The sequence below is a fragment of the Scyliorhinus canicula genome, chromosome 4 (assembly GCF_902713615.1).
Source record: "Scyliorhinus canicula chromosome 4, sScyCan1.1, whole genome shotgun sequence".
NCBI lineage: Eukaryota > Metazoa > Chordata > Chondrichthyes > Carcharhiniformes > Scyliorhinidae > Scyliorhinus > Scyliorhinus canicula.
The window spans coordinates 92,519,585-92,540,487 of NC_052149.1; the positions used below are offsets into that span (position 1 = coordinate 92,519,585).

The window sequence follows — 20,903 nt, forward strand, 5'->3', positions numbered from 1 at the left end:
TCGACCTTTCACTCCCTTCTGGCCCTGCACTGCCTTCTGGCCCTACATCCCCTGTGCCTGCGCTCCCTTGGATTCTGCCTGCACACCTAGCTTCCTGTCCCCTGTCCCTCTGCCCCTGCCTTCCTTCATGGAAGAGGGCACACTAGTCGAATAGAGAATCCCAGTTACCAGAGAAACAGCAAGTTATCTGGTGACCGGAAGGCATCACATGGTATAAATCCTACAGCAGCCTTGGCGATATTAATGACTCCTGAAATGAAGGCTAGCAACGCAAAGACAGAAGCTAAAAAGAGAGATAAAGCTGTCAAATTTCACTAAGCGACCATTAGAAAACTACACCTAAACTCCTCACTACACACAGTGGCAGCGCCCTTCTATCCCACCTTTGGATGACATCATGAAAAAAAGGATCGTCCAGATGCCTGTTTTGCCTGTGCAGTGAGAGCAAAATTGCACGGACAACGTAAAATCACGGTCAATAGACTTTTTAATGGCCTTAATTAACCATTTAATTGTGGGCGGTGTGGATCCAACTCCCACCCACACCTGCCCACCCACTCTCCCGCCGTCCTCAGTATTGCATGAAAGGAGCCAAAGTCATTTTGTGCAGTTTTACGTGCATTCGGGTCGTGTGCGCCTGACTGTGGAATGTAAAATTCAGGCCAAGCTTTCTGTTTGGGAATGTAATAAATGGATTGATAAGTGTTCACAAACCACCATTAAAAATGTGCTAAATTTCTTCTGATATTTTCCCCCTTCATTGTCGACGTGACAACGAATTACTGCCTTTGACATCAGCTCTCAGATATGTAATTCCAGGTTTTCTGCTCTTTGCCAATTTAGGTTTTGGTTAAATGTTGCATTTACTTAATTTTATACAGTGCATGATTTACTCTAACAAAACTTCAGTAACCTCATGAGCTACACTTCCACACAATCCTGGAAAGCATCCCCTTGTTACACACCCTGTTAATCCCGAAGCATTTTTAAATCTCCCAGACCAATATTCTCTTTCTCTTTTAGGCTCCCATGTGTAAGAGCTGTTGACTTTGACAGGAACTTGAGGAGGTGGCAGTCTAACAAGTTGGAGCTGTGATAGGTCGCTGACAGGTTGGCAGTTCGGTGCTTATAGTGACAAGAAACAGTGCTAAATTGCTACAGAATGCAAACTATATTCCCTCTGCTAATCCAATATTCCCTTTGATCACAATTTGGCTGAATGGGATGTATCTCTAGTCTAAGCACATTATTTGGTGCTAAGAACCAACAAAGCTGTTTCTGATTTAGTAACTGCCACTAGACTAGTTTCCAGCTCTACAGAGGCTTGAGAACAACACACTCAAGGGGGTTCAAGTCAGTCAAGTAACACTTGTTAGTGCAATGTTTCAGCTGCAACATTTGAGACAATCGATGTAAAAAGACCTGACATTTAAGTGCATTTTGCTGAGGTAAATTTATCTTCCAGTGGAACTGGCTACTTTTAGCATTTTCATGTCTAGAGATTGGACGGTATTGGTCAGGTGGTTGCACACGGATGTTTGCAACGCTGTTTAACAGGCTACTTGCAATCTGCTTGGGATGGATCATCTGATTCAAAATATCACCTGCCCACAACGAATACATTTGTTTGCGTATTGCTCATGCCATTTTAGCAGTCTTTTATTTATACATCAATGTACAAATGTCATTTTTGCTGGCGGACCACTTAGGCAGGGCAAAAAACCCCAGCCCACCTAATGATCGTACTACATCCCGCTTTGATTTATCACTGCAGAAGTGTTACTTTCTTATTACATAGCATAAGTAAATGATTGATTCATGCTGAAACAAAAAGATAGACATTTTAATATGCAAAGCATTAGTACTGCAAGAGAATAGGTTTATTTAAAACACTCTAATATATGTTATAAAATAAATCTCAATAATGTCCCTCTAAAAAATGTATCTTCCAACTATATTTTTTAAAATTAACAGTAATGTACATTTTTCTTATAAAACTACATTGTTGTTGCTCATGGCTTGTGCCTGCTAGTCCAAGTAGAAGCCAATCCTGTTCATATAATATCATGCAGCACGGTAGCACACAGGTTAGCACAATTACTTCACAGCTCCAGGGTCCCAGGTTCGATTCCCGGCTTGGGTCACTGCCTGTGCGGAGTCTGCACGTTCCCCCCGTGTCTGCGTGGGTTTCCTCCCAGAGTCCAAAGATGTGCAGGTTAGTTGGATTGGCTATGATAAATTGCCCTCAGTGTCCAAAAAGGTTAGGAAGGGTTACTGGGACAGGATGGAGGCGTGGGCTTAAATTAGGTGCTCTGTCCAAGCCCGGTGCAGATTTGATGGGCCGAATGGCCTTCTGCACTGTAATTTCTATGTGCGTGTTGTGGGTGAAGTTTCTGGTCTGTTTTCTCATTTGCCCATGGCGTTGCATTTTGAATCAGCCTGCAGCTCACACTTTGAGAACTTTGCTCTGTGGTAATAATAGTGCCCGTTTGCAAAGCAGCTGTACCTGAGCTGTGGAATATGAAATGTGTCACACATTTTAAAATGTAAAAAGTGAACTGTCCACTGTGGCAATTTCAGCCAATCATAGAATTTACAGTGCAGAAGGAGGCCATTCGCCCCCACCCCATCCCCATCCCCACCACATCCCCACAACCCAGTCACCCCACCCAACACTAAGAGCAATTTTGGACACGAAGGGCAATTTAGCATAGCCAATCCACCTAACCTGCACATCTTTGGACTGTGAGTGGAAACCGGAGCACCCGGAGGAAACCCATGCATACACGGGGAGAACGTGCAGTCTCCACACAGACAGTGACCCAAGCTGGGAATCAAACCTGGGACCCTGGAGCTGTGAAGCAATTGTGCTAACCATCATGCTACCATTCTGTCCTAATGCCTGTACTATATTTAACAAAGTGGATGCACAATAGTTTTGCAGCTGAATAGCACTCTGACTGTTTTTTGGCTCGGATACAATAGCCTAGAAATGAGATTGCACATAAAAACAGGTAAATAGGGAGAGTGTGGATGTGTAGGTTCAGAGCAGGCCCAGATTGGGTGGTGCTGCTTATCCCTGTTCATGTAATCGCAGGACACCATGAAATTGCTGCCATCAGCTTATTATTGTGGCTCAAGCTGACAACCAGTCCTATTCATTGGCTGTGCACCTGTTCACAGGAGGTGGGAAATTGGGCTTGATTGATGCTACTTAAAGGCAGTCAGTACCTACTTAAAGGGGATGTGTGTTCTCTTGGCAGATGGAGAGGGAGGCATCTGAAGAAACATACAGGTTCAAGATCTGCCAAACAGGACCTCAGGTTCTCTGTTGTTGTATTGGAGGCCCTGGTCCAGTGGTTAGACAGAATGAGGGAGACCATATTTCCCTCAGGGAGGCAGAAAGCCCTCCAGGCAACTCCTTCACCACCAATGGGAACAAGTAAATGAGGAGGTAAATGCCAGAAGCCGAGCTCCCAGGCCAAGGCTGCAAAGCAGTAAAAAAAATCAGTGACCTCACCAGGATTGTTGAGATAATAATCCTGCTCCCTTACATTCAGCTCAGATCTTCACCACTTCCAGCCTCACTACTCACAAAATTCTCCTGCAAACACTATACCTACTCCTCCTTCTACTGTAAGGGTCCTTTCTGTTTATTCCCTTATTTCCCCTTTCTTTTATTTTGCCATTATAATTTTTGATCCATGGGTGATTAATGGACATCTTTAAGTCAAGCAGCAGATAGAATGAGGAATTCAGAAGTTACAGGAGAGAACACTCTGCTAGTTTGAACATGGGTTTCAGGCTTGGCACCAGAAAGAGAGAGATGGGCTGGGACTTGATTTGATTGATTGGCTGGAGGCCAATGAATTGGTCCAAAAGGCTGTACTCTGCCCGGTAGCAGGTGGCAATTGGATTCTATCCCAGTGGAATGGTTTTCAAAGTCCAAAGGAGTTTCAGTTTGATTTCGGGACAAAGAAAGACAAGTCTGTTTTTTTCATCTCTCTCTCTCCAGAAAGGCTGTGAGGGCTGTTCTCCTGAGATTGCAGAGAACCTGAATAAATGAATCTGCAGAAAAACCATAACAGGTTGCAGTCAAAGACCAGGGGCAAGGTTCTCAGTTAGCTGACGCCAAATTCGGGAAATGCAATTCGGCGGAGAATAGCTTCCGATGCCAAAAACCGTGACCACCTCGAAAACAGTGCCAATGCATTTCACTCTGGACGTACAGTAGGCACCATTTGCATAAAACTAGCGGGCCAGACCCTGTACTCTCCAGGGCCTCCGCGATTCTCTACCTCCAATGGGCCGAGTTCCCGACGGTGCGGTTCATTTATGCTTTTAAAAATCATGAAACCGGAGTGAGAGGGTGTACGGAAAGTGTCCAACATCACCATAGCTGTGCCGCTGACCAGGGGGCTTCTGCCAGAGCTGGGGGGGAGAAGCGAGGGGTGGCCATGAGGTGGGCTGTGGGGTCAGGGTGGATGGACAAGGAGCACAATTGCCGCAACCGGAAAGGCAGCCATGCAGCTGCACACGCCACTGATAGCCCACTGTGAACTTAGGGCCGTAGGTTGTATAGGTGTCCACCCCCAGGGCACCTATGGCCCCAGCTGACCCATCAGCTGTAAAGGTGCACTCCACAATCCATGCCACCTTTTTGGCTGGGATTAGCCTGTGCAGGGAGTGTAATGTGTATGTGCGGCTGCAGCTTGTCAGCCTCCCGAGTGTCAATCTGGGACCCGCCGAATCCCGCACTGTTTTTCAGTGGAATCAAGTGTGTTCCATGCGGCACCAGTGCTAGCCCCTCAACAGTAGCAGACTCAGTCCAGGTGAGCCGGTTTTTCTGTTGTAAAAGTCCACGGTTTCTCTGTTGTTGTCAACGCTTAGTCTGAGAAGTGGAGAGTCCCGCTCCAGGACTTTCTCTCTCTCTCTCTCTAGAAAGACTGTGAGTACCGTATTCTTAAAACTACAGAGACCTGAATAATCTACAATAAAATCCTCAAACTGAAAGCAAAGTATAAACAGGAGCAATGTGCTAGAAACACCTATCTGAAACAAAGACTCTTTTTCTCTGTTTTTTAAAATGCTTTTATTGGATTTTGGTATACATAAAAGATATAAATACAAACAGAACAGGAGAATTTTGCAAGGGAGCACCTCGGCAGTACCCCTAAATTTATTTACATCACGATTGGCTTCAGCTGTTTGCATGGATTTTATGCCATTTCTTCTTTTCGCTCTTTTGTCTTCTCCTTGCCGCTTTTGCTGAGGCTGTGGCCGTTGTGGTCCCCTGTGTCTCATCCCCCGCCTATGTTCCCCTCTCTTTTCTCCCTCCTGACTTCCACCGCTGTTTTCCCAGCTCTCCCACCCCTCCCCCTCCCCTGTGGCCCCTGGCTCTCCTGTTGGGTTTGGTTGTACTTTCCTATTTCCCCGGACCCACCCCCTTCCCCTCCCTTCCTCCATTCTCTGTTGTGGCTACTCTCCCTTTGTCCTTGGCTACCTAGTTGTTGGCCACAAGTAGGTCTTGGAGCAGCAGAGTAAATGGCTCCCATGTTCTGTGGAAGCCCTCTTCCGACCCACGGATGCCGAATTTGATTTTCTCCACTTGGAGAAATTCCGATAGGTCGGACAGCCAGTCTGCTGCTTTAGGCAGTGATGCTGACCGCCAGCTGAGCAGGATTCTTCGGCGGCAGACCAGGGAGACAAAGGTAAGGGCATCAGCCCTCCTCCCCATGAAGAGATCTGGTTGTTCTGATACACCGAAGACTGCCACACGCGGAAATGGCTCCACTCTAATCCTCACCACTTTGGACATTGCCTCGAAGAAGGCTGTCCAATACCCAGCAAGTCTGGAGCAAGACCATAACATGTGGATGTGGTTGGCCAGATCTCCTTGGCACAGTTCACATCTGTCCTCCACCTCCGGGAAGAATCTTCTCATTCGAATTTTACTATGTTTACTCAGAGAGCAGTAAGGGCGTGGAATGCCCTGCCTACAACAGTAATGGACTCGCCAACACTAAACGCATTCAAATGGTCATTGGATCGGCATATGGACGATAAGGGAATAGTGTAGATGGGCTTCAGAGGGGTTTCACAGGTCGGTGCAACATCGACGGTCGAAGGGCCTGTACTGCGCTGTTATGTTCTATGTTTTTAACCCCCTTTCTTCCCCTTTGTGTTTGTCTGTCTTGTGTGCTTGTGTGTGTGTAGAGAAGGTGGGGGCAAGTTAAATTTGGGAATTAAGAATTAGATAATAGTTAACCAGTTGTATTTGCTGCAGATTTCATTATAGGTCTTGTTATAAATAAACAGTAATTGTATTTATGCAAATCTGGTGACTGTAATTATTGGACAGCCAAGGGCCATTTTTTCTAAGAATTATTGGTTAATTCACTTGTGTTGTGACTCCGGGTCAAGTGGGGCTGAAATTGGATCCGTGCACTAGCCCAGATGTAGTAACACTATCACTCATTCTGTGTTCCTATTCTCACCACTACTGCAACTTTCACTCTCACAAACCTCACATTTTACATACATCACAGAAGGTATTCAACTGGCACAGTCACATTCACTAAATATTGCAAGAAAACTGTCATCTTTCTTTCCAGAGACGGTTGCACACAACTTGCAGCAGGTGGTGAAGTGGAGTCTGATCCTGTCTACACATCCTGTTCGCTGTGGAAGACGAGGTGCTAGCTGTCACATGTAGGGGTCTGATCCTGTCTACACATCCTGTTCGCTGTGGCAGACGAGGTGCTAGCTGTCACATGTAGGGGAGCGTCATAACTGATGCATTGACAATGCTGGAGGAGATGTCATACTGGGTGGCTTCACACTTTATCCTCTTTTACCCTTCTTGTTTCTTTCTCACTCCACATGTTCTGTATGATAAATTGCCTCTGCTTTCTCCTGCCACACTTCCTGCTCTCCTCTTCCTTCATATTCAAAGCAAACGCTTGTCCCTATTTTTTATTTCAAGTGCTGAATAGATTGAACACCCTCTGCCACTTTAGAAAGAGGAGATCAATCTGGTCCTAGCCAGCACCAGCTCAAAGACTGGCACCATATGTACTTCAGAGGTTAGGCTAGAGGAGAATCATTGCGTGGTGAATCATTGGCCACTACATGCAAGAACATGGGTAGTGTAGGGGATGCATTACCTATTTGTAGGGTGGCATTACATATTTGTCTTACTGCAGAGGCCTCAGTTATAGGCCCTGAGGCCCCAGGCTACCAATGAATGTCCATGGTCATACACAAGGAAATAGTTGGTACACTGGGCTGCTTATCAGCAAGCTTGTTCAGAGTGGCTCAGAGCATATACATGGGTCCAGATCCAATATGTGTTGGGGCTTTGCGCAGAGTTACTGAAAAGAAAGAAAAAAAAACATGATTAAGTAAAACAGCTAACATGAGAATTGAATTCTCACTAAAGCCATCTTTAAAAGGATGACATCTTTTATTTAGTTCTTTTTTCTGGCAAATGGATTTCTTTTTGTCAATCCACTTGCTTGGGCTTTCGATTGTAGGTAGCCTTGAATCTTTTATGCCACGTCTGTACAATTTAAATGCCACAGTAAGGTTTTGTGACTGAAGAGGCTGAATTGTGTGCTTTTATTTATAAAATGACAGATTGGTTTTCTAAAGCGTGTCCATTGTTCTGTTAATTAAAGGAATGTTGGAAATGTTGGCATCAGGCTTCATAGATTGTAACCACTGAATAGGAGGAAAAATCAAAAGCTTTCATTAATACAATCTAAAAAATATCTCCGAATGCTGTGAATTTATTTATTTTTATTGGTGGTTGATGTAAACCACATTCCAAAAACTAGGGTTTTTTTCAATAGAATTTACTGCGTGGCCATTCTTATTTTATGAAGCCTAGCAACAAATGGAAGGAATTGCAAAAGTTATGTTTATTAAAAGAAATAAGTTGATGTCAACATCAATGCATGCAATTTGCTTTTCAAAAATATTACTTAAAATTTAAATTTTGAATCGGCAACGGTAATAATACTGGAATATTTACTGCAATAACTTTGATGCCCGATGATTAATGAACATTCAGAGAGGCAAGTAAGGTGAAAAAAATGTCCATCAGCTTTAACGGCTGCAGTTGGGTCAATTCTACAGGAACAGGTGGTATCTGTCAGTACAACTCAAACCAATTAAAAGGGACCAGACAGTTACCACTGGGAGCACAAATCACTCACCCATAACTCTTTTGATAGATAGTAATAGTTTCCGGGACATTTAAGCTCGTAAAGAAAAAGAAATGCTGCTCCTTGCCAGAACCTAACACATTTTTTTTCAATCTACCTACAGGGTTGCAAAGTTGACTGTCCCTTTTCCAGCAGACAGGAGGATATGGAGGATGGCTGCAGTCTGCACGTTCCCGCAGAGCTCGAGGATCGCTCCTGCTCCTCGCTAAATGTCATGTCACTGAAGCGAGTTGGCAGCTTATATTTGGACTGATGAGTCAAGATGACAAGTGTCCTTCTGACTTGTGTTGTGCATTGGGTTAGAAAGTGATGATGCTATGGTGGAACCTCTGTGTGTGCCGTAGAAAGCTCTTGAGTGTCTTTAAGGTAACAGATAAAGCAGATTGATAATGGGTATTCTGTCATCATTAAAGGTGAAGCCCTTGACTGTACCTAGAAGTTTTCTATCATTCGCAAGATCAGGGAGGTAAGCCTCCATTTTAGCTCCATCTCTGTTCTACTTGACTCAAATATATGAGACCAACAACACTCCCATGAGGAATGGCATATAGAGTTTTTGATTTTAAGACGTGTCACAAAAAATATTTATCGGGCTTTTTTTATCTCAAGTTTGATTGGCAACATAAAGAAGGTAGCTGAAGTCATAGTTAAATGAATTCTAGTAACGAAGCCACATAGGAAAGACTGCGGTCAAAGTTTCCCAGTTTAAAAAGTACAAATGAAAACAAAACAGCAGACACTGCTGCAGATTCCTTTATTAAATGGGAGTATAACACTTTTAACCATTTTCAGCATCAATCAGGATTTGTCCTAATTATGAACGGTAACTGGATATTTGTGTTGCTCTTTAAGTAAGTCAATAATGTGAATCAGTTAAGTCGATAAGAATGAGGAGCAGTGTTGATTCTTGTTGGAATTTTGCATAGAAAGATGATATTAGATTGCTTTAAGGAACTGCAGGGTGCACTAAACATTTGGCTTGAGAGCATGATAATACAAAGCTATCCGATACAGAAAGGAATCGGAATGCTGCAAATATCTTTTAGTTAGAACCTGTAGTTTTAAAGTGTCTCATTTCTGGAGTGGAAATGTCGCAGTACTGGTGATGTACTGACATAATGGGACAAGTAGAATTAACAACCGTCACCTTTTTATGTGAAGGCAAAGGTACATCATCACAATTGTTGCAATTGTGATAAATTAACAGGGAAACGTGAGAACTGAAGCCCCCACAAATTGGTGGGATTTCTGGCAGGCCACAAAATTGCCACTTACTCCGTGTCATACATTTCAAATTGATTGTACTGTGTTGTGCTAATTCCTGTTCACGAGCCTGATTTTGGTTCTACAAGTAAGTGAAATTAATGGTTTAATTCAAGTAATTCTGTAGTTTCTCGAAATGCTGTAGGTACACACTCAGAAGCTCTTTGAATATTGTAAAACACGGCTACTTACTTATGTGTACAGCTTTTCTATGCTGTCAACTATTCTGTACTACAATACAATTTTGTCAGATGTATCTTTTTCATCTATGAATGTTGATGTGGCCCAAGTTTCACAAGATAAGATACACCAAACCTTTTTTAATCCAATGTTTTGGTAATAATGAGTAGGTCCAGTGTTCAAACTTGTTGATTAACCAGACGGCTGTGTCATAGCACACTAAGGTGTGGGTTTAACACAAAATGTAACGGATGCTGGAAATTTGAAATAAAAACAGAAACTGCTTGAAACACTGTGGGTCAGACAGCATCAGACCAACACAGCTCAAAGGTATTGGTATACCTGACAAGGCATTAGTGAGGCAAACAGATTTGCCACATAGTGAAGGGAAAATACATGATCGTACATCTGAGCTCACTCTTTCCTGGTACCTTGGCTGGCAAACTGTTTATGGACCAGGAGAAGTCTGGAAATATAGAGATAGACAAAATGGAAGGTAGAATTGGAATTAAAGGTAGGTTGAGTTTCCCCGGTGATTGGCGGAATCACAAGTTAATTATGTGATTATCAATGAGCAATGTTACTTGGCCTACAGTTACTCAGAGAGACCCTCACATTTCCCAAAGTTTAAATCCCATTGTTTCAGTTTCTGATTTATTCTATTTCCCGCATTTATCAATCTTTGTATGAAGAAAGATTCCACGCGATCACCATGAAGACATCTTTTGCTGTTTGAAATGTGCCTCCCAGTTCTTGCCTGACAGTTTCAATTTAAATAATATTCTGAGTTAACTTTTACTGTTTGGTATACCTCTGTCTAGATTGAAAAGGCTAAGGGACCAAATCAGGTTTGCTGCACTAATCAGGCAGAACGATGGTGCTGCTTACCAAATTGCAGCACGAGATGGCCGAACCACATGGTTGGACCAGAGTACCCTGCAGTTGGTGACGCATGAGTGCAGAATGGACCTCTTTTTGGAATGGTCTGCTTTGGCCTTTGATGCACAATCAATGGACACGAAACGTAGGTGAAGTCCGAAACGAAAGGCTTTGATCAGCAAGAAGTGAGCCCGGCAGCAGACATACAGAAATGGCCTGGCTGCTGGGGAACACGGGTTCTTATACCCCGCCTTGTAGGCAGAGCTACCTACCTCTTGGCAATAAGAATACAGGGAACACGATACTCGGGCCAATGAGCAGCAAGCCCTCTGCACCAATGGCAGCTCGCACTCCCAGGTACCGTAATACCCCTAGTCATAGTACCACAGCCTTTAAAAGGATTACTAGGCCCAATCAGTAGAATCTTTGAGGCACATGCCGGTCCATTACAACGTGACAATAGTGTTGCGGTCGTATAATGGATGAACGACCCTGATCTAAATACTTAAAGAAATCTCTCACCTGTTTTGGGTGCAAACTGACATGGGTGTCATTTTGGGTCAGGCCTTGGAAAGGCAGTCAATGTTCATTAGCTGGTTGCCCCATGATCAGGGTGGTATCCATATGAACATTTCCCCAAAGCCTCTCTGGACTTTCTCCATAATTCTAATTACTGAGTAAGGATTGGGCGGGATTCTCTATTTCTGAGACTAAGTGTTGCCGCCAACTCAGAAATCATGGATTTTCACGGCAGAAAATCTGACGCCACACCTGGACTGATTCTGCTACCACTAAGGGACTAGCACCAGCGTTATGTGGAACACAATCGATTCTAATGAGAAACGGCACCAGATTGCCTGTTTTGCAATTCAAACACAAAGGCTGACAAGCTGCAGCCGCATATACACACTTGCCTCCCCACACACACCATCCCAGCCAAGAAGATGACAGCGAGAAGAACAGCCCCGAGGTTTACCCATGCCGAGCTGAAGACCCTCTTGGCCGCGTGGAGGAACAGCGGATGGAGAGGCAGTCGCAGAGCCAGGGACTACATGAGGGATTGTCAGTGAATATCCAGCACCTGCAGGTGTAGTTGGAGGAGTCCAACCGCCTGCAGGAGCAGGAGGTGGTCACTGGCTAATGTAACACAAACCCAGAAGTGGTGGTAAAGTCACAGCATGATGTGCTGCAGTCCCAGACGGAGATGGTCCATTCCCTGTGTTCCATGGTCACGAGCATGCAGACCCTGGTCGAGATCAGAGTGCAGCGGGCAGAACGGGGCGGCACCACCCCACCCAGGACAACCAAGCAGCAGCCGGGCCCATCCAGGCCCGGTCTCCCTAGAAGACCACCGCCAACAGGGACCCATGTCGCAGGTAGTAATCACAGCACGCTGCCTCTACTCCTGCTGCACCATCTGGGGAACCACCTAGATGTAGCATTGGGGCCCGTAAGGCCAGGAAGTTACACACCAGTTACGTTGGCCCGGGTGCAGGGCGCAATTTAGTTATAGGGGGAAATGGGCGGATCCTGTGGATGGCCCGGGCTCGATCACCTCCTGGCCCTGACACCTCAATGGCAGCGAACCAAGCTGCCCGGGCATTCTGGTGGGCTCGGTCCACATTGAAATGGATGTATTGAGCCACCTGGGCATATAGGGCCTCCGTGACTGCGCAGATGCACATGTGCACCGAGGTCTGTGAAATCCCGGAGAGGTTCCCACTCGGCACCTGGAAGGACCCCATAAGGAGTACTGTGGGTGCTGCCCTGGGTAGGCCGCCGGTGGGTGGTGGCCGGGTAGGGGGTGCCGAATGTAGGTTGCAGGGGTAGTAGGACCTCTCTGGTGTTACTACCTCCACCTGCTGTACCTGGTTAACTGTGTGGTGCACACCCAATAGCGTCCCAGGAGCCTCTTCACTAACATGCAGTGTCTCTGGGATGGTGGAGTGTTTGGAGACAGCTGTGACAGGGAATTACTCTGATCCTCCGACCTGAGCTCCGGTCACCCGCGTCTCGGGCGAAGGGCTGGCTTCCGAGCTGCTCTCCTCATCGCTGCTCGGTTCACTGGTGGGCTCCGGCTGTGGCACTGGCTGGGGGGCAGGGACACCTGATGGGTCCGCCCCATCACCTTACAGTCGGTGTCACTCTGCAGAACCAGGGGCCAGGGTGGGTGGTTAGTGGGGCACGCAGCAAGATGGCTGCCTTGCTGGCCGTGGTAATGGCGGTCTGTACCTGTGGGGGGTGGGAGGGGGGGGGGTCACCACACCAGCGGGGGGTCACCCCAGCCGCTCAGCCTGTTTCCCCCAATTCATCCCCCCACCCCAGCCAGCCCGGCCAGTGTCTGGCCCAGCAGCCTGCAGTGGCTCTTCTCCATGCCCTACCTCCTCTCTCTCCCTCTCTCTCTCTCTCTCCCTCAGCAGCCATGACGGCGGTTTAACAATTTTTAAAAGCACAAGTGAACCGTGCCGTTGGGAACTCAGCCCATCGGAGCCAGAGAATCAGGAAGGTCCTGGAGAATACCGGATCAGGCCTGCTAATGAGATATACAAAAGGTGTTTACTGTACCTGCGTTCCGGAAAGCATTTGCGCCGCTGTCGAGGTGACAGAGAATCGCGATTTGGAGTCAAATCAGCGACCACTGATTTTGGCATCGGAACCCGATCGTCTTTCCTGATTTCGGTGTCAGCCAATGGAGAATCTCGTCCCGATATTTGTGGCTCTGAACTGCACTGATCCCAGTTCTTTTGAATATTTTCTGTTTCTTGGCAACCAGGACTAGACACAGTGGTCTGACCAGAGCATTGTCATCGTATTGGTTTACTTCCCTGATTGTGCTGGATTACCATGACGTGGAGATGCCGGTGTTGGACTGGGGTGAGCACAGTAAGAAGTCTTACAACACCAGGTTAAAGTCCAAGAGGTTTGTTTCAAACACGAGCTTTCGGAGCACAGTTCCTTCCTCAGGTGAGGAAGGAGCAGTGCTCCGAAAGCTCGTGTGACTTTAACCTGGTGTTGTAAGACTTCTTACTGTGCTGGATTAGCTGGGGTGAGTCAGGCCGGGCAGAAGGATAAAATGAGCCAGGATATTCTGGTCCTTCCTGGGATTACATGTGCGTGGACATAAGGTGAGAACAGGGTCAATTTGGATGTGATTGTGCCCCACGTGCATATCCTTCTATAGAATCCTGCTACAGTATATGAATAATGGCCCTTTGGAAGAGCTCCAGGAGGGTTCCGATGTACAGGAAGCTGTAACTCAACATGGAGTTCCAGCAGTTGGGGAGGAGGGGAATAATGCCAAGTATATTGAAGAGAAAAACAGTTCCCTGTTATGCATTTAGAGGAGAAGAAAATCTGAAAATACGATAAATTTGACAAAGGAAGATAGCTCAATGTTTGAGGTGAATACCTGAAAGGTTAACTTTACCTTTCTCTTTCAGATGCTGAATGCGTGGCCTGTTTTGTATTCCTGCCACTTTCTGTTACAGTTTGTGATTTCCAACATTGGCTGTTCCTTCACCTTTTACAGAACGTTTGTGATTCTGAAATAGTGTCATCCCACTGCTATGTTTAAATTTTAGACCAGGATATGATGAACTTCAAAAGGTAATGCAGTCGTCAAATTGATCATTGATAGATGGATGAAAAGATTCAATGTTTTATCAGGGAAAGGTTCAGATCCCAACTTCTACTTAAAAATGACGAGGGCAACTGTTACCTGTGACAACTATAAAAGTTAGTGCATGTGTACGAATCTTGGTGTTGTGCAGGGCAGAAACTGATTCCAGAAGTGATAGCTATTTATGAATCAAGCAAGAAGGGATGCTCAGAAATAGTATATGTTAAAACATATGGGGCGGTATTCTCCCGCAATTGGCGGGGTGGCCCGTACTAGTGCCAAGAGCAGCGCGAACCACTCCGGCGTCGGGCCGCCCGGAAGTTGCGGAATCCTCCGCACTTCCGGGGGCTAGGTTGGCGCCGCGCCAACCGGTGCCAAAGGACCACCGCCAGCTGGCACGAGTTGGCGCATGCGCAGGACTTCCGGCATGTTCTGGCACCTGCGCAGAACCGCCAGCGTGTTCCCTGCACATGCGCAGGCGGTTTCTTCTCCGCGCCGGCCATGGCGGAGCCTTACAGAGACTGGCGCAGAGAGAAAGAGTGCCCCCACGGCACAGGCCTGCCCGCAGATCAGTGGGCCCCAATAGCGGGCCTGGCCACCGTGTCCCCCCCCCCCCCCCCCCCCCCGGGCCTCTGCTAGACAGCCGACAAGCCAGGTCCCGCCGGGATGGACCATGTCCATTTCACATGGCCAGTGCGATGTGATCCCCGTCTCCACCTGAAAACCGGCACCGGAGAATTCAGCAGCCGGCGTCGGAGCGACAGGGTGGGATTCATGACGCCCACTGGCGATTCTCCGCTCTGCCCGAAAACCGGCGCCAGAGAATTCAGCAGCCGGCGTCGGAGCGGCAGGGTGGGATTCACGACGCCCACCGGCGATTCTCCGACCCAGTGGTCGGGGTCAGAGAATCCCGCCCATGGTGTTCAAATAGAATCCAACTGTGATTATCATAAATTGTTTTGTTGCTATGCTATTCACATGTTAAACATGACAGGAACAGTCCAATTGAATATAGTCTTAGGCACTCTCTTGGGATTATGGATGAACTGCTCCCACTCCAATTTGATGAGTCCTCAGATAGCTGATTAGTCCAATGATCTGCAGCCGCAGCCACATGAGAGCCAGGTTGTGCTTGAAAGGTTCGGCAGATGAGTTGTTTGGGGGGTTTCTGTCGCTCACTGACACCTCAACTTTGCCTCCTGGCAAAGAGCCTGTGCTTGACACCTTCTCCAATAAACCTTCTCCATTTGGTCAGTCACATTCCAGGGACTCCCATGAGTTGGCGGGGACATTTGATCTCTTCAGGGATGCTTTGAGAACATCCATAAAGAGTTTCCGTTGTCCTTCTGAGCATATCCTGCCATGACCGAGTTCCGATTAGAGCAGTTGCTGCGGGGAGTTTGGTGTCAAGCACGGATGTCTCACTCAATGGATTCTGAGTGATTCGCTGCTATGGCTAAATAATGACACCAGAGGGGTGTGTGTTTGTGGGGATGGAAAACTTTCTTCACGAGGCAAAATGCAATTGTCACTGCAGATTAGTTACTTTTGACAACAAACATTGCTGTTCAATGTTCATTTTGCAGTTTCTTTAATTAAACCAAAAGCTGGTCCACATATGAAAACATGACAAAAGTTTTGGACTCAACAAGTGATATGCCACGCATACCATTATTTATTGAAATACTGAAAAATTCCATCAGTGTAAAGAAACTCTTGGCAAGAAATGACGTGACAGTCTGTCATTCCACTTATTATAGTACATTTCGAGTAATGAACCAAGTAACTGCACACTGAGTAGGAGTTGAATGGTCTAAAGTCCAATGCAGCTGCAGAACATCAGCAATACATACAAAGTACTGACAAGACAGAATGTCTGTTCACACAAAGGAGCACAATAATAAAACAGTAAAAGCTTAACATTATTTTGTGATTTCTGCATCTGTTTATATTTACTACCAGGACTTGCCAGGTGAAACAATTACCACAGCTGTTTCTTACAACTCACTGTGTTGGAAACCCTTTGTTGGCCTGGCAGTTTCCTTGAAATTGCAAGGTAGAACTGTTCTGATTGAATTCTGGGCAATGCACCCATATAATACTCTCCAGAATAACTGTAAACAACACAAGAGAATTAACTTTACAATGTTCTGTAAGACGTCAGTAAAGGGGTTTCCTACGACCTGAAGCAGGCAGCTAAGGTACAGAAAGGAGACACTGTCCACCTATCTGCATTTTGTAGCAGACAAAGCGAGTTGAGTGCTTGTGTCCATTGAAGTAAGTATCACGGTTTTACATTCTGCACTGCAGTGAGACCATGGAATACAGAAAACATAAGCTAACTACAGTCTTTGGTATAGAACATACAGTTTACAAGACAATTTATTATTTAATGCAAGATTTTAACTTTAAATCTTTCCATTCAGCTAAAGATGAAGCCATAGTTCACATCATTTGCAGCAGATTTACCCTTTTTATTACATTTTCAGATTTGTACTATATATATATATATATAATATATATTTAAATGAACTGTGTGATTCTTTTTAAGATATACGTTTGTCCCTGAACTGGCTGTAGCTGCTGATTTCAAAAGGCGCTACAGTGAACAAATGCATTTGTTTGGCTTTGTTATTCTTGCTCTCTTACACAAAGGTGAAACAATGAAGAAATAAATTAGTGATATAATTGTCTACAGTTTAAACTATGATGTACAATATAAACGGTACTATTCCAATAACAAAGCCAACAGTCCTAAAAAAGAACTAATTGTTTATACAATCTCTACAAGTGATCATGTGGCCAAAGATCTGTCTGTTCAAATTAAAGTCTTAGTGAGATTCCCTTTTTGATTTTAGTGTCTCACGACATAATTAAGTACTGGTAAAAAAGTTACCAATCAAATATAATTAAGGAAATCATTGCTTTGCAATTCAGATCATCACAGTTCTTTCCCACAGGAGCTAGTAAATGTAAACACCTTTCTTTGCTGAATTTACAGTATTAATACTTCAATTATATTCTTCCATATATTCAGATTCACAGAAATAAGGCAAGACTCACTTAACTGTGACATCACAAATTTAATACTAGTATGTTAAGTATTAAGAGTTGTGAATGTGAGATGAGTTTTTAAATTCTAGGTCAGTTATAGTTTTATTCCCCTCTCTCGTTAGTGTTCTGCAGCAGGCTTTGGTCTACTTCAAATAACATGTTCGCTTTGGCTAAAAAAACCTAATGGGTAGGTGAGGTGGTTGTCAAACTAATTGCTTGACAGATGGTTCCTTGCAGCCTTTGCAGGCCTCACACATAGATAGGCTCTTGTGATTTGAACGAGCAAATGTAGAGTGAAGCCAACTACAGGCGAGCCTTTTGATCCCCTATCAGGTACCACATCGATGGTCACTGGGGATAGAGCTTTGGGGAAGAAGAGGGATTGAGAAGGTTATGATGGCTCATTACTGTTACCAGATTTGCTTTGTATCCCACATGCTTTGAAATCTAAGGGTTTCTTAGTGCACTCGAAGGCCCAACCATATTGCCATTAGTGCACAACTCCCATGCTTATTCTTAAATTTCCTAGAATTGATGGTCAATCTAAACAAATTGGAAACAATTATGCGTTATTAATTTGGTCAGTTTGACAAAGTGAACTTCATATGAGTAAGCGCTTCCTTAAAGGCCTCACAGAGGTTTCCTTTGGGAGGTAGGGGATAGGGGGACTGTGTAGCACAGGTGTGTTGGGTTCACAGTTATCAGATCCCATGGCAATACCCTGATACATCACTCATGTAATGATAAACGGATCTCATTATGTTGTCCTCTTTCCATCTAGTGCACTGAAATGTTTGTTTTTTAAAAAAAAAATCAGTTGTTTCTTGCAGCTTCGAATTTCTGCTCAAGATGCAAAGGCCCCGTGGATGTCATTTTAGGCCCGTTTGGCATGCAGCATTTCAATGAGAAGATTGTTGCAGGGTACATCTCCATTTAGGTGCTTGTAGTAGAGGTATTCTTCGGCCTGCATGCTGATGGCCCGGATTTCTGGTAATCGCAGGAGAAGCTGCCCAAACTTGTCCGTTTGCTGAGGGTAGTTACACATCGTATAGTCTAGCAATGCCGCATTAACTTGTTCCTGGACACTTTCAACAAGGTGGTAGTTCTCCAGGTTTTTTACATCTGAAAGAGACATTTGATCCATGATTAATAACTCTTTAAAGGGGATGACGTACAAGGGGGGCAGGGACAAATAAGGAGATGCAGGGGGAAAAGCACTTCATTTGTCATTTGCAGATGTACTCTACGCTAAAGATATAAAATAAACGTAATCAATGGAAAGTTTTTTCAACAGCTGCATTGCTCCTTAATGAACTAGGGACAAATAGAATTATCCATGTTAATTAAAAATTGAAATGTTACAAATACACAGCATGTTAACCAACATCTGTAAAAAGGTTAGGGGTAATTATATTAAGGTCTGTGTTTTTTCACTTTCAAGAATTTATGAATTGCTGTCCTGTTGAGAAGAGGAGGCTGTTAGTTTTCCTTTATGTTTGTAAAAGAACAAACAGAACAGCGGCAAGTTAGGCAACATTTGGTATGGCTTGTAATTGCTAGGTTAAGGTGTTTAACATTCAGAGTGAGAAACTGTGCTCGGAAATATTCTGACAGCTACAACATGACCGAGTACCAGCCCCTTTTCTGCTGCCTATATATCCAAAATATACATAATACAACAGTTCTAAGCCCTGATTAATTTACTGACCCGAGGTTTGAATTAACATCCAAACCTTTGGCTGTAAATTGTGGTTAAAAGCTGAGAATGCCCTTGTTTCAGTTTGACATCTCTAAATGATTCTGAAAGGCTCTGACCTGTGCATGCACTGCTAATGAACCATCTGGTACACTCCAGTAGCTCCTAAAATAATCTGCTGCACAAACCTTCGGACAGAGACTCTTCCTGACTGATGAGTTGTACGCAAATGAAGTGCATGTCCTTCATAAAGGATACTACATTGGAATGCCCTTTGACCTTATGCCTATATTAAAAAAGCACATTTGAAATTTCCACTTTCCTAAAGGTTCCCTAAGTGTTCATAACTCGCACTGATTCCTTCTGTGGTGAAAGGACAGTATGAAAGGAGTTGCACCTTAAAGTGGTCTGATTCACTTTTGACTACTGTCTATACTCAGTGACAACTAAAGTAATCTTGAACTTCCAGAACCTCTATTGTAAATGTTCCTCTATGTTTTAATTCCTGATTTTTAAAAAAATGTTGCCATTAAGCAGCACTCTGTACTTAGGGTCTCCAAGGAAGGCTTCTTCTTGCTACTCTCCAAGTAAAACAGAGTCCTGGAGTACATGGCAGATATTTGTACAAAGGCATTTTGGGGATACAGTACTGTGACCTGTGGTCTATCTTCAAACCTCAATAGTGTTCAGGGATTGATCTGTGATTATTTCCATCCATCAAATCATGGAAAGTAATTTAAATCAATACCAGTCATTATTTTCTCCTTGGGTTATAAACTCGCCCCTTGTGCTGGGAGCTCCTCCTCCATTCCATTTTCTGAACTTACGTAAAATCATTTCTAATCTTAGAGTCAGTTAAGTTATTAATTGACTGCATTATTATTGTCTCAGCACCATGAGCTGACCAAATTATGCGTGTGGACTAAGCACATCTGCAAGACATTCAGAATACATTTCAGTTCCAAAGAGAAAAGAACAAATAAAATAAAGATGTAAGTAAATGACCTGGAGAAGAATTTTCAAAGCAAATCTTGAATTGTGAATAATTATTAATCATAGCCAGTGGGAAAGCAGCGTCTTTTAGATCACTGTGCTGTGATATATTTTATATTACATTAAATATTATTCACTTAGGGATTAATTACCAATTGTTTGCATGAACCAGCCCCACTTCAATCTTGTGGTGCCTATCACTGTGAGTTAATAGTGTGCAGTGTATGGCAGACTGTGAGTTTTGTTGCACATATTGTTCAGTTGAACCGCTAATGCAGCTATTATATGTTGATTCCTGGTTTTTTCAAGAGCCAATTAGTCCTTTCAGCCACTGCACTCTGTCTCGCAGAGTTTGTGTACGTGACAAAACCACACAAAATATGTTTGCGTGTTTGGCAGATTCTTTTGAGGACTGAACCTTTTCACACCACAAGGTAATGTTTGGAAATCATTTTTTCATCACTTTTCCTATTGACTACTGTACAATGCATCACTCATTGTATAATGTAGGCTCTCAAAGTCATTGTTTATTCTGCGAAAATGAAGTGGTTCGTTTTTCCAACCCTTTGCTCCTGCTCTTCTAAAGGTGGTGAGGCTGATTGGAGGGTGGAGAGAGTGGATTCGTGCTCTAGTGTCTTCTTCAACTGCGAGGCACCCTCTGGCACTATGCCAGTGTAGCCATTCTTCATGTCAGGTGATAAAGAGTACAATTTTCTGAAGGACACCAAATTCCTTACCCTATTTTAGATCTGTCTTCACCAAGAGAATGTGGTGACGGATATGGAACTCGGGGAGAGAGACTGTGAGGTTATTGAGCAAGTTGTCAGAGGGAGGGACAAGATATTAGAGGTGTTGGCAGGCTTAAAGTGGAAAAATCTCCAACGACGGACGTATTGTGTCCCAAGTTGCTGTTGGAGGCGAGGGAGGAGATTGCCAGGGGCCCTGATCTAAATTTTTAATTCTTCTCTGGTCATGGGAGAAGTACCAGAGG

The 20,903-nt window shown here is 44.5% G+C and overlaps 2 protein-coding genes across 9 annotated transcripts in view; one reads left to right on the top strand and one right to left on the bottom strand.

Moving 5' to 3' along the window:
* The window catches only part of LOC119964807 (adhesion G-protein coupled receptor D2), a 447,246-nt gene extending 437,285 nt beyond the window's left edge, over positions 1-9,961 (top strand). Inside the window, exon 24 of the mRNA XM_038794816.1 lies at positions 8,332-9,961. Within this exon, the coding sequence (XP_038650744.1) occupies positions 8,332-8,481 (150 nt within the window). The 3' untranslated portion in view covers positions 8,482-9,961. The remainder of the gene's footprint in view (positions 1-8,331) is intronic.
* A 5,844-nt stretch (positions 9,962-15,805) lies between these two features.
* The window catches only part of nr5a2 (nuclear receptor subfamily 5, group A, member 2), a 212,636-nt gene continuing 207,538 nt past the window's right edge, over positions 15,806-20,903 (bottom strand). For all 8 annotated transcript variants that reach the window (XM_038794821.1, XM_038794820.1, XM_038794817.1 and 5 more), the window contains one exon: positions 15,806-18,345. In XM_038794821.1, coding sequence (XP_038650749.1) covers positions 18,098-18,345 — 248 coding nt within the window. In that variant the 3' untranslated portion in view covers positions 15,806-18,097. The remainder of the gene's footprint in view (positions 18,346-20,903) is intronic.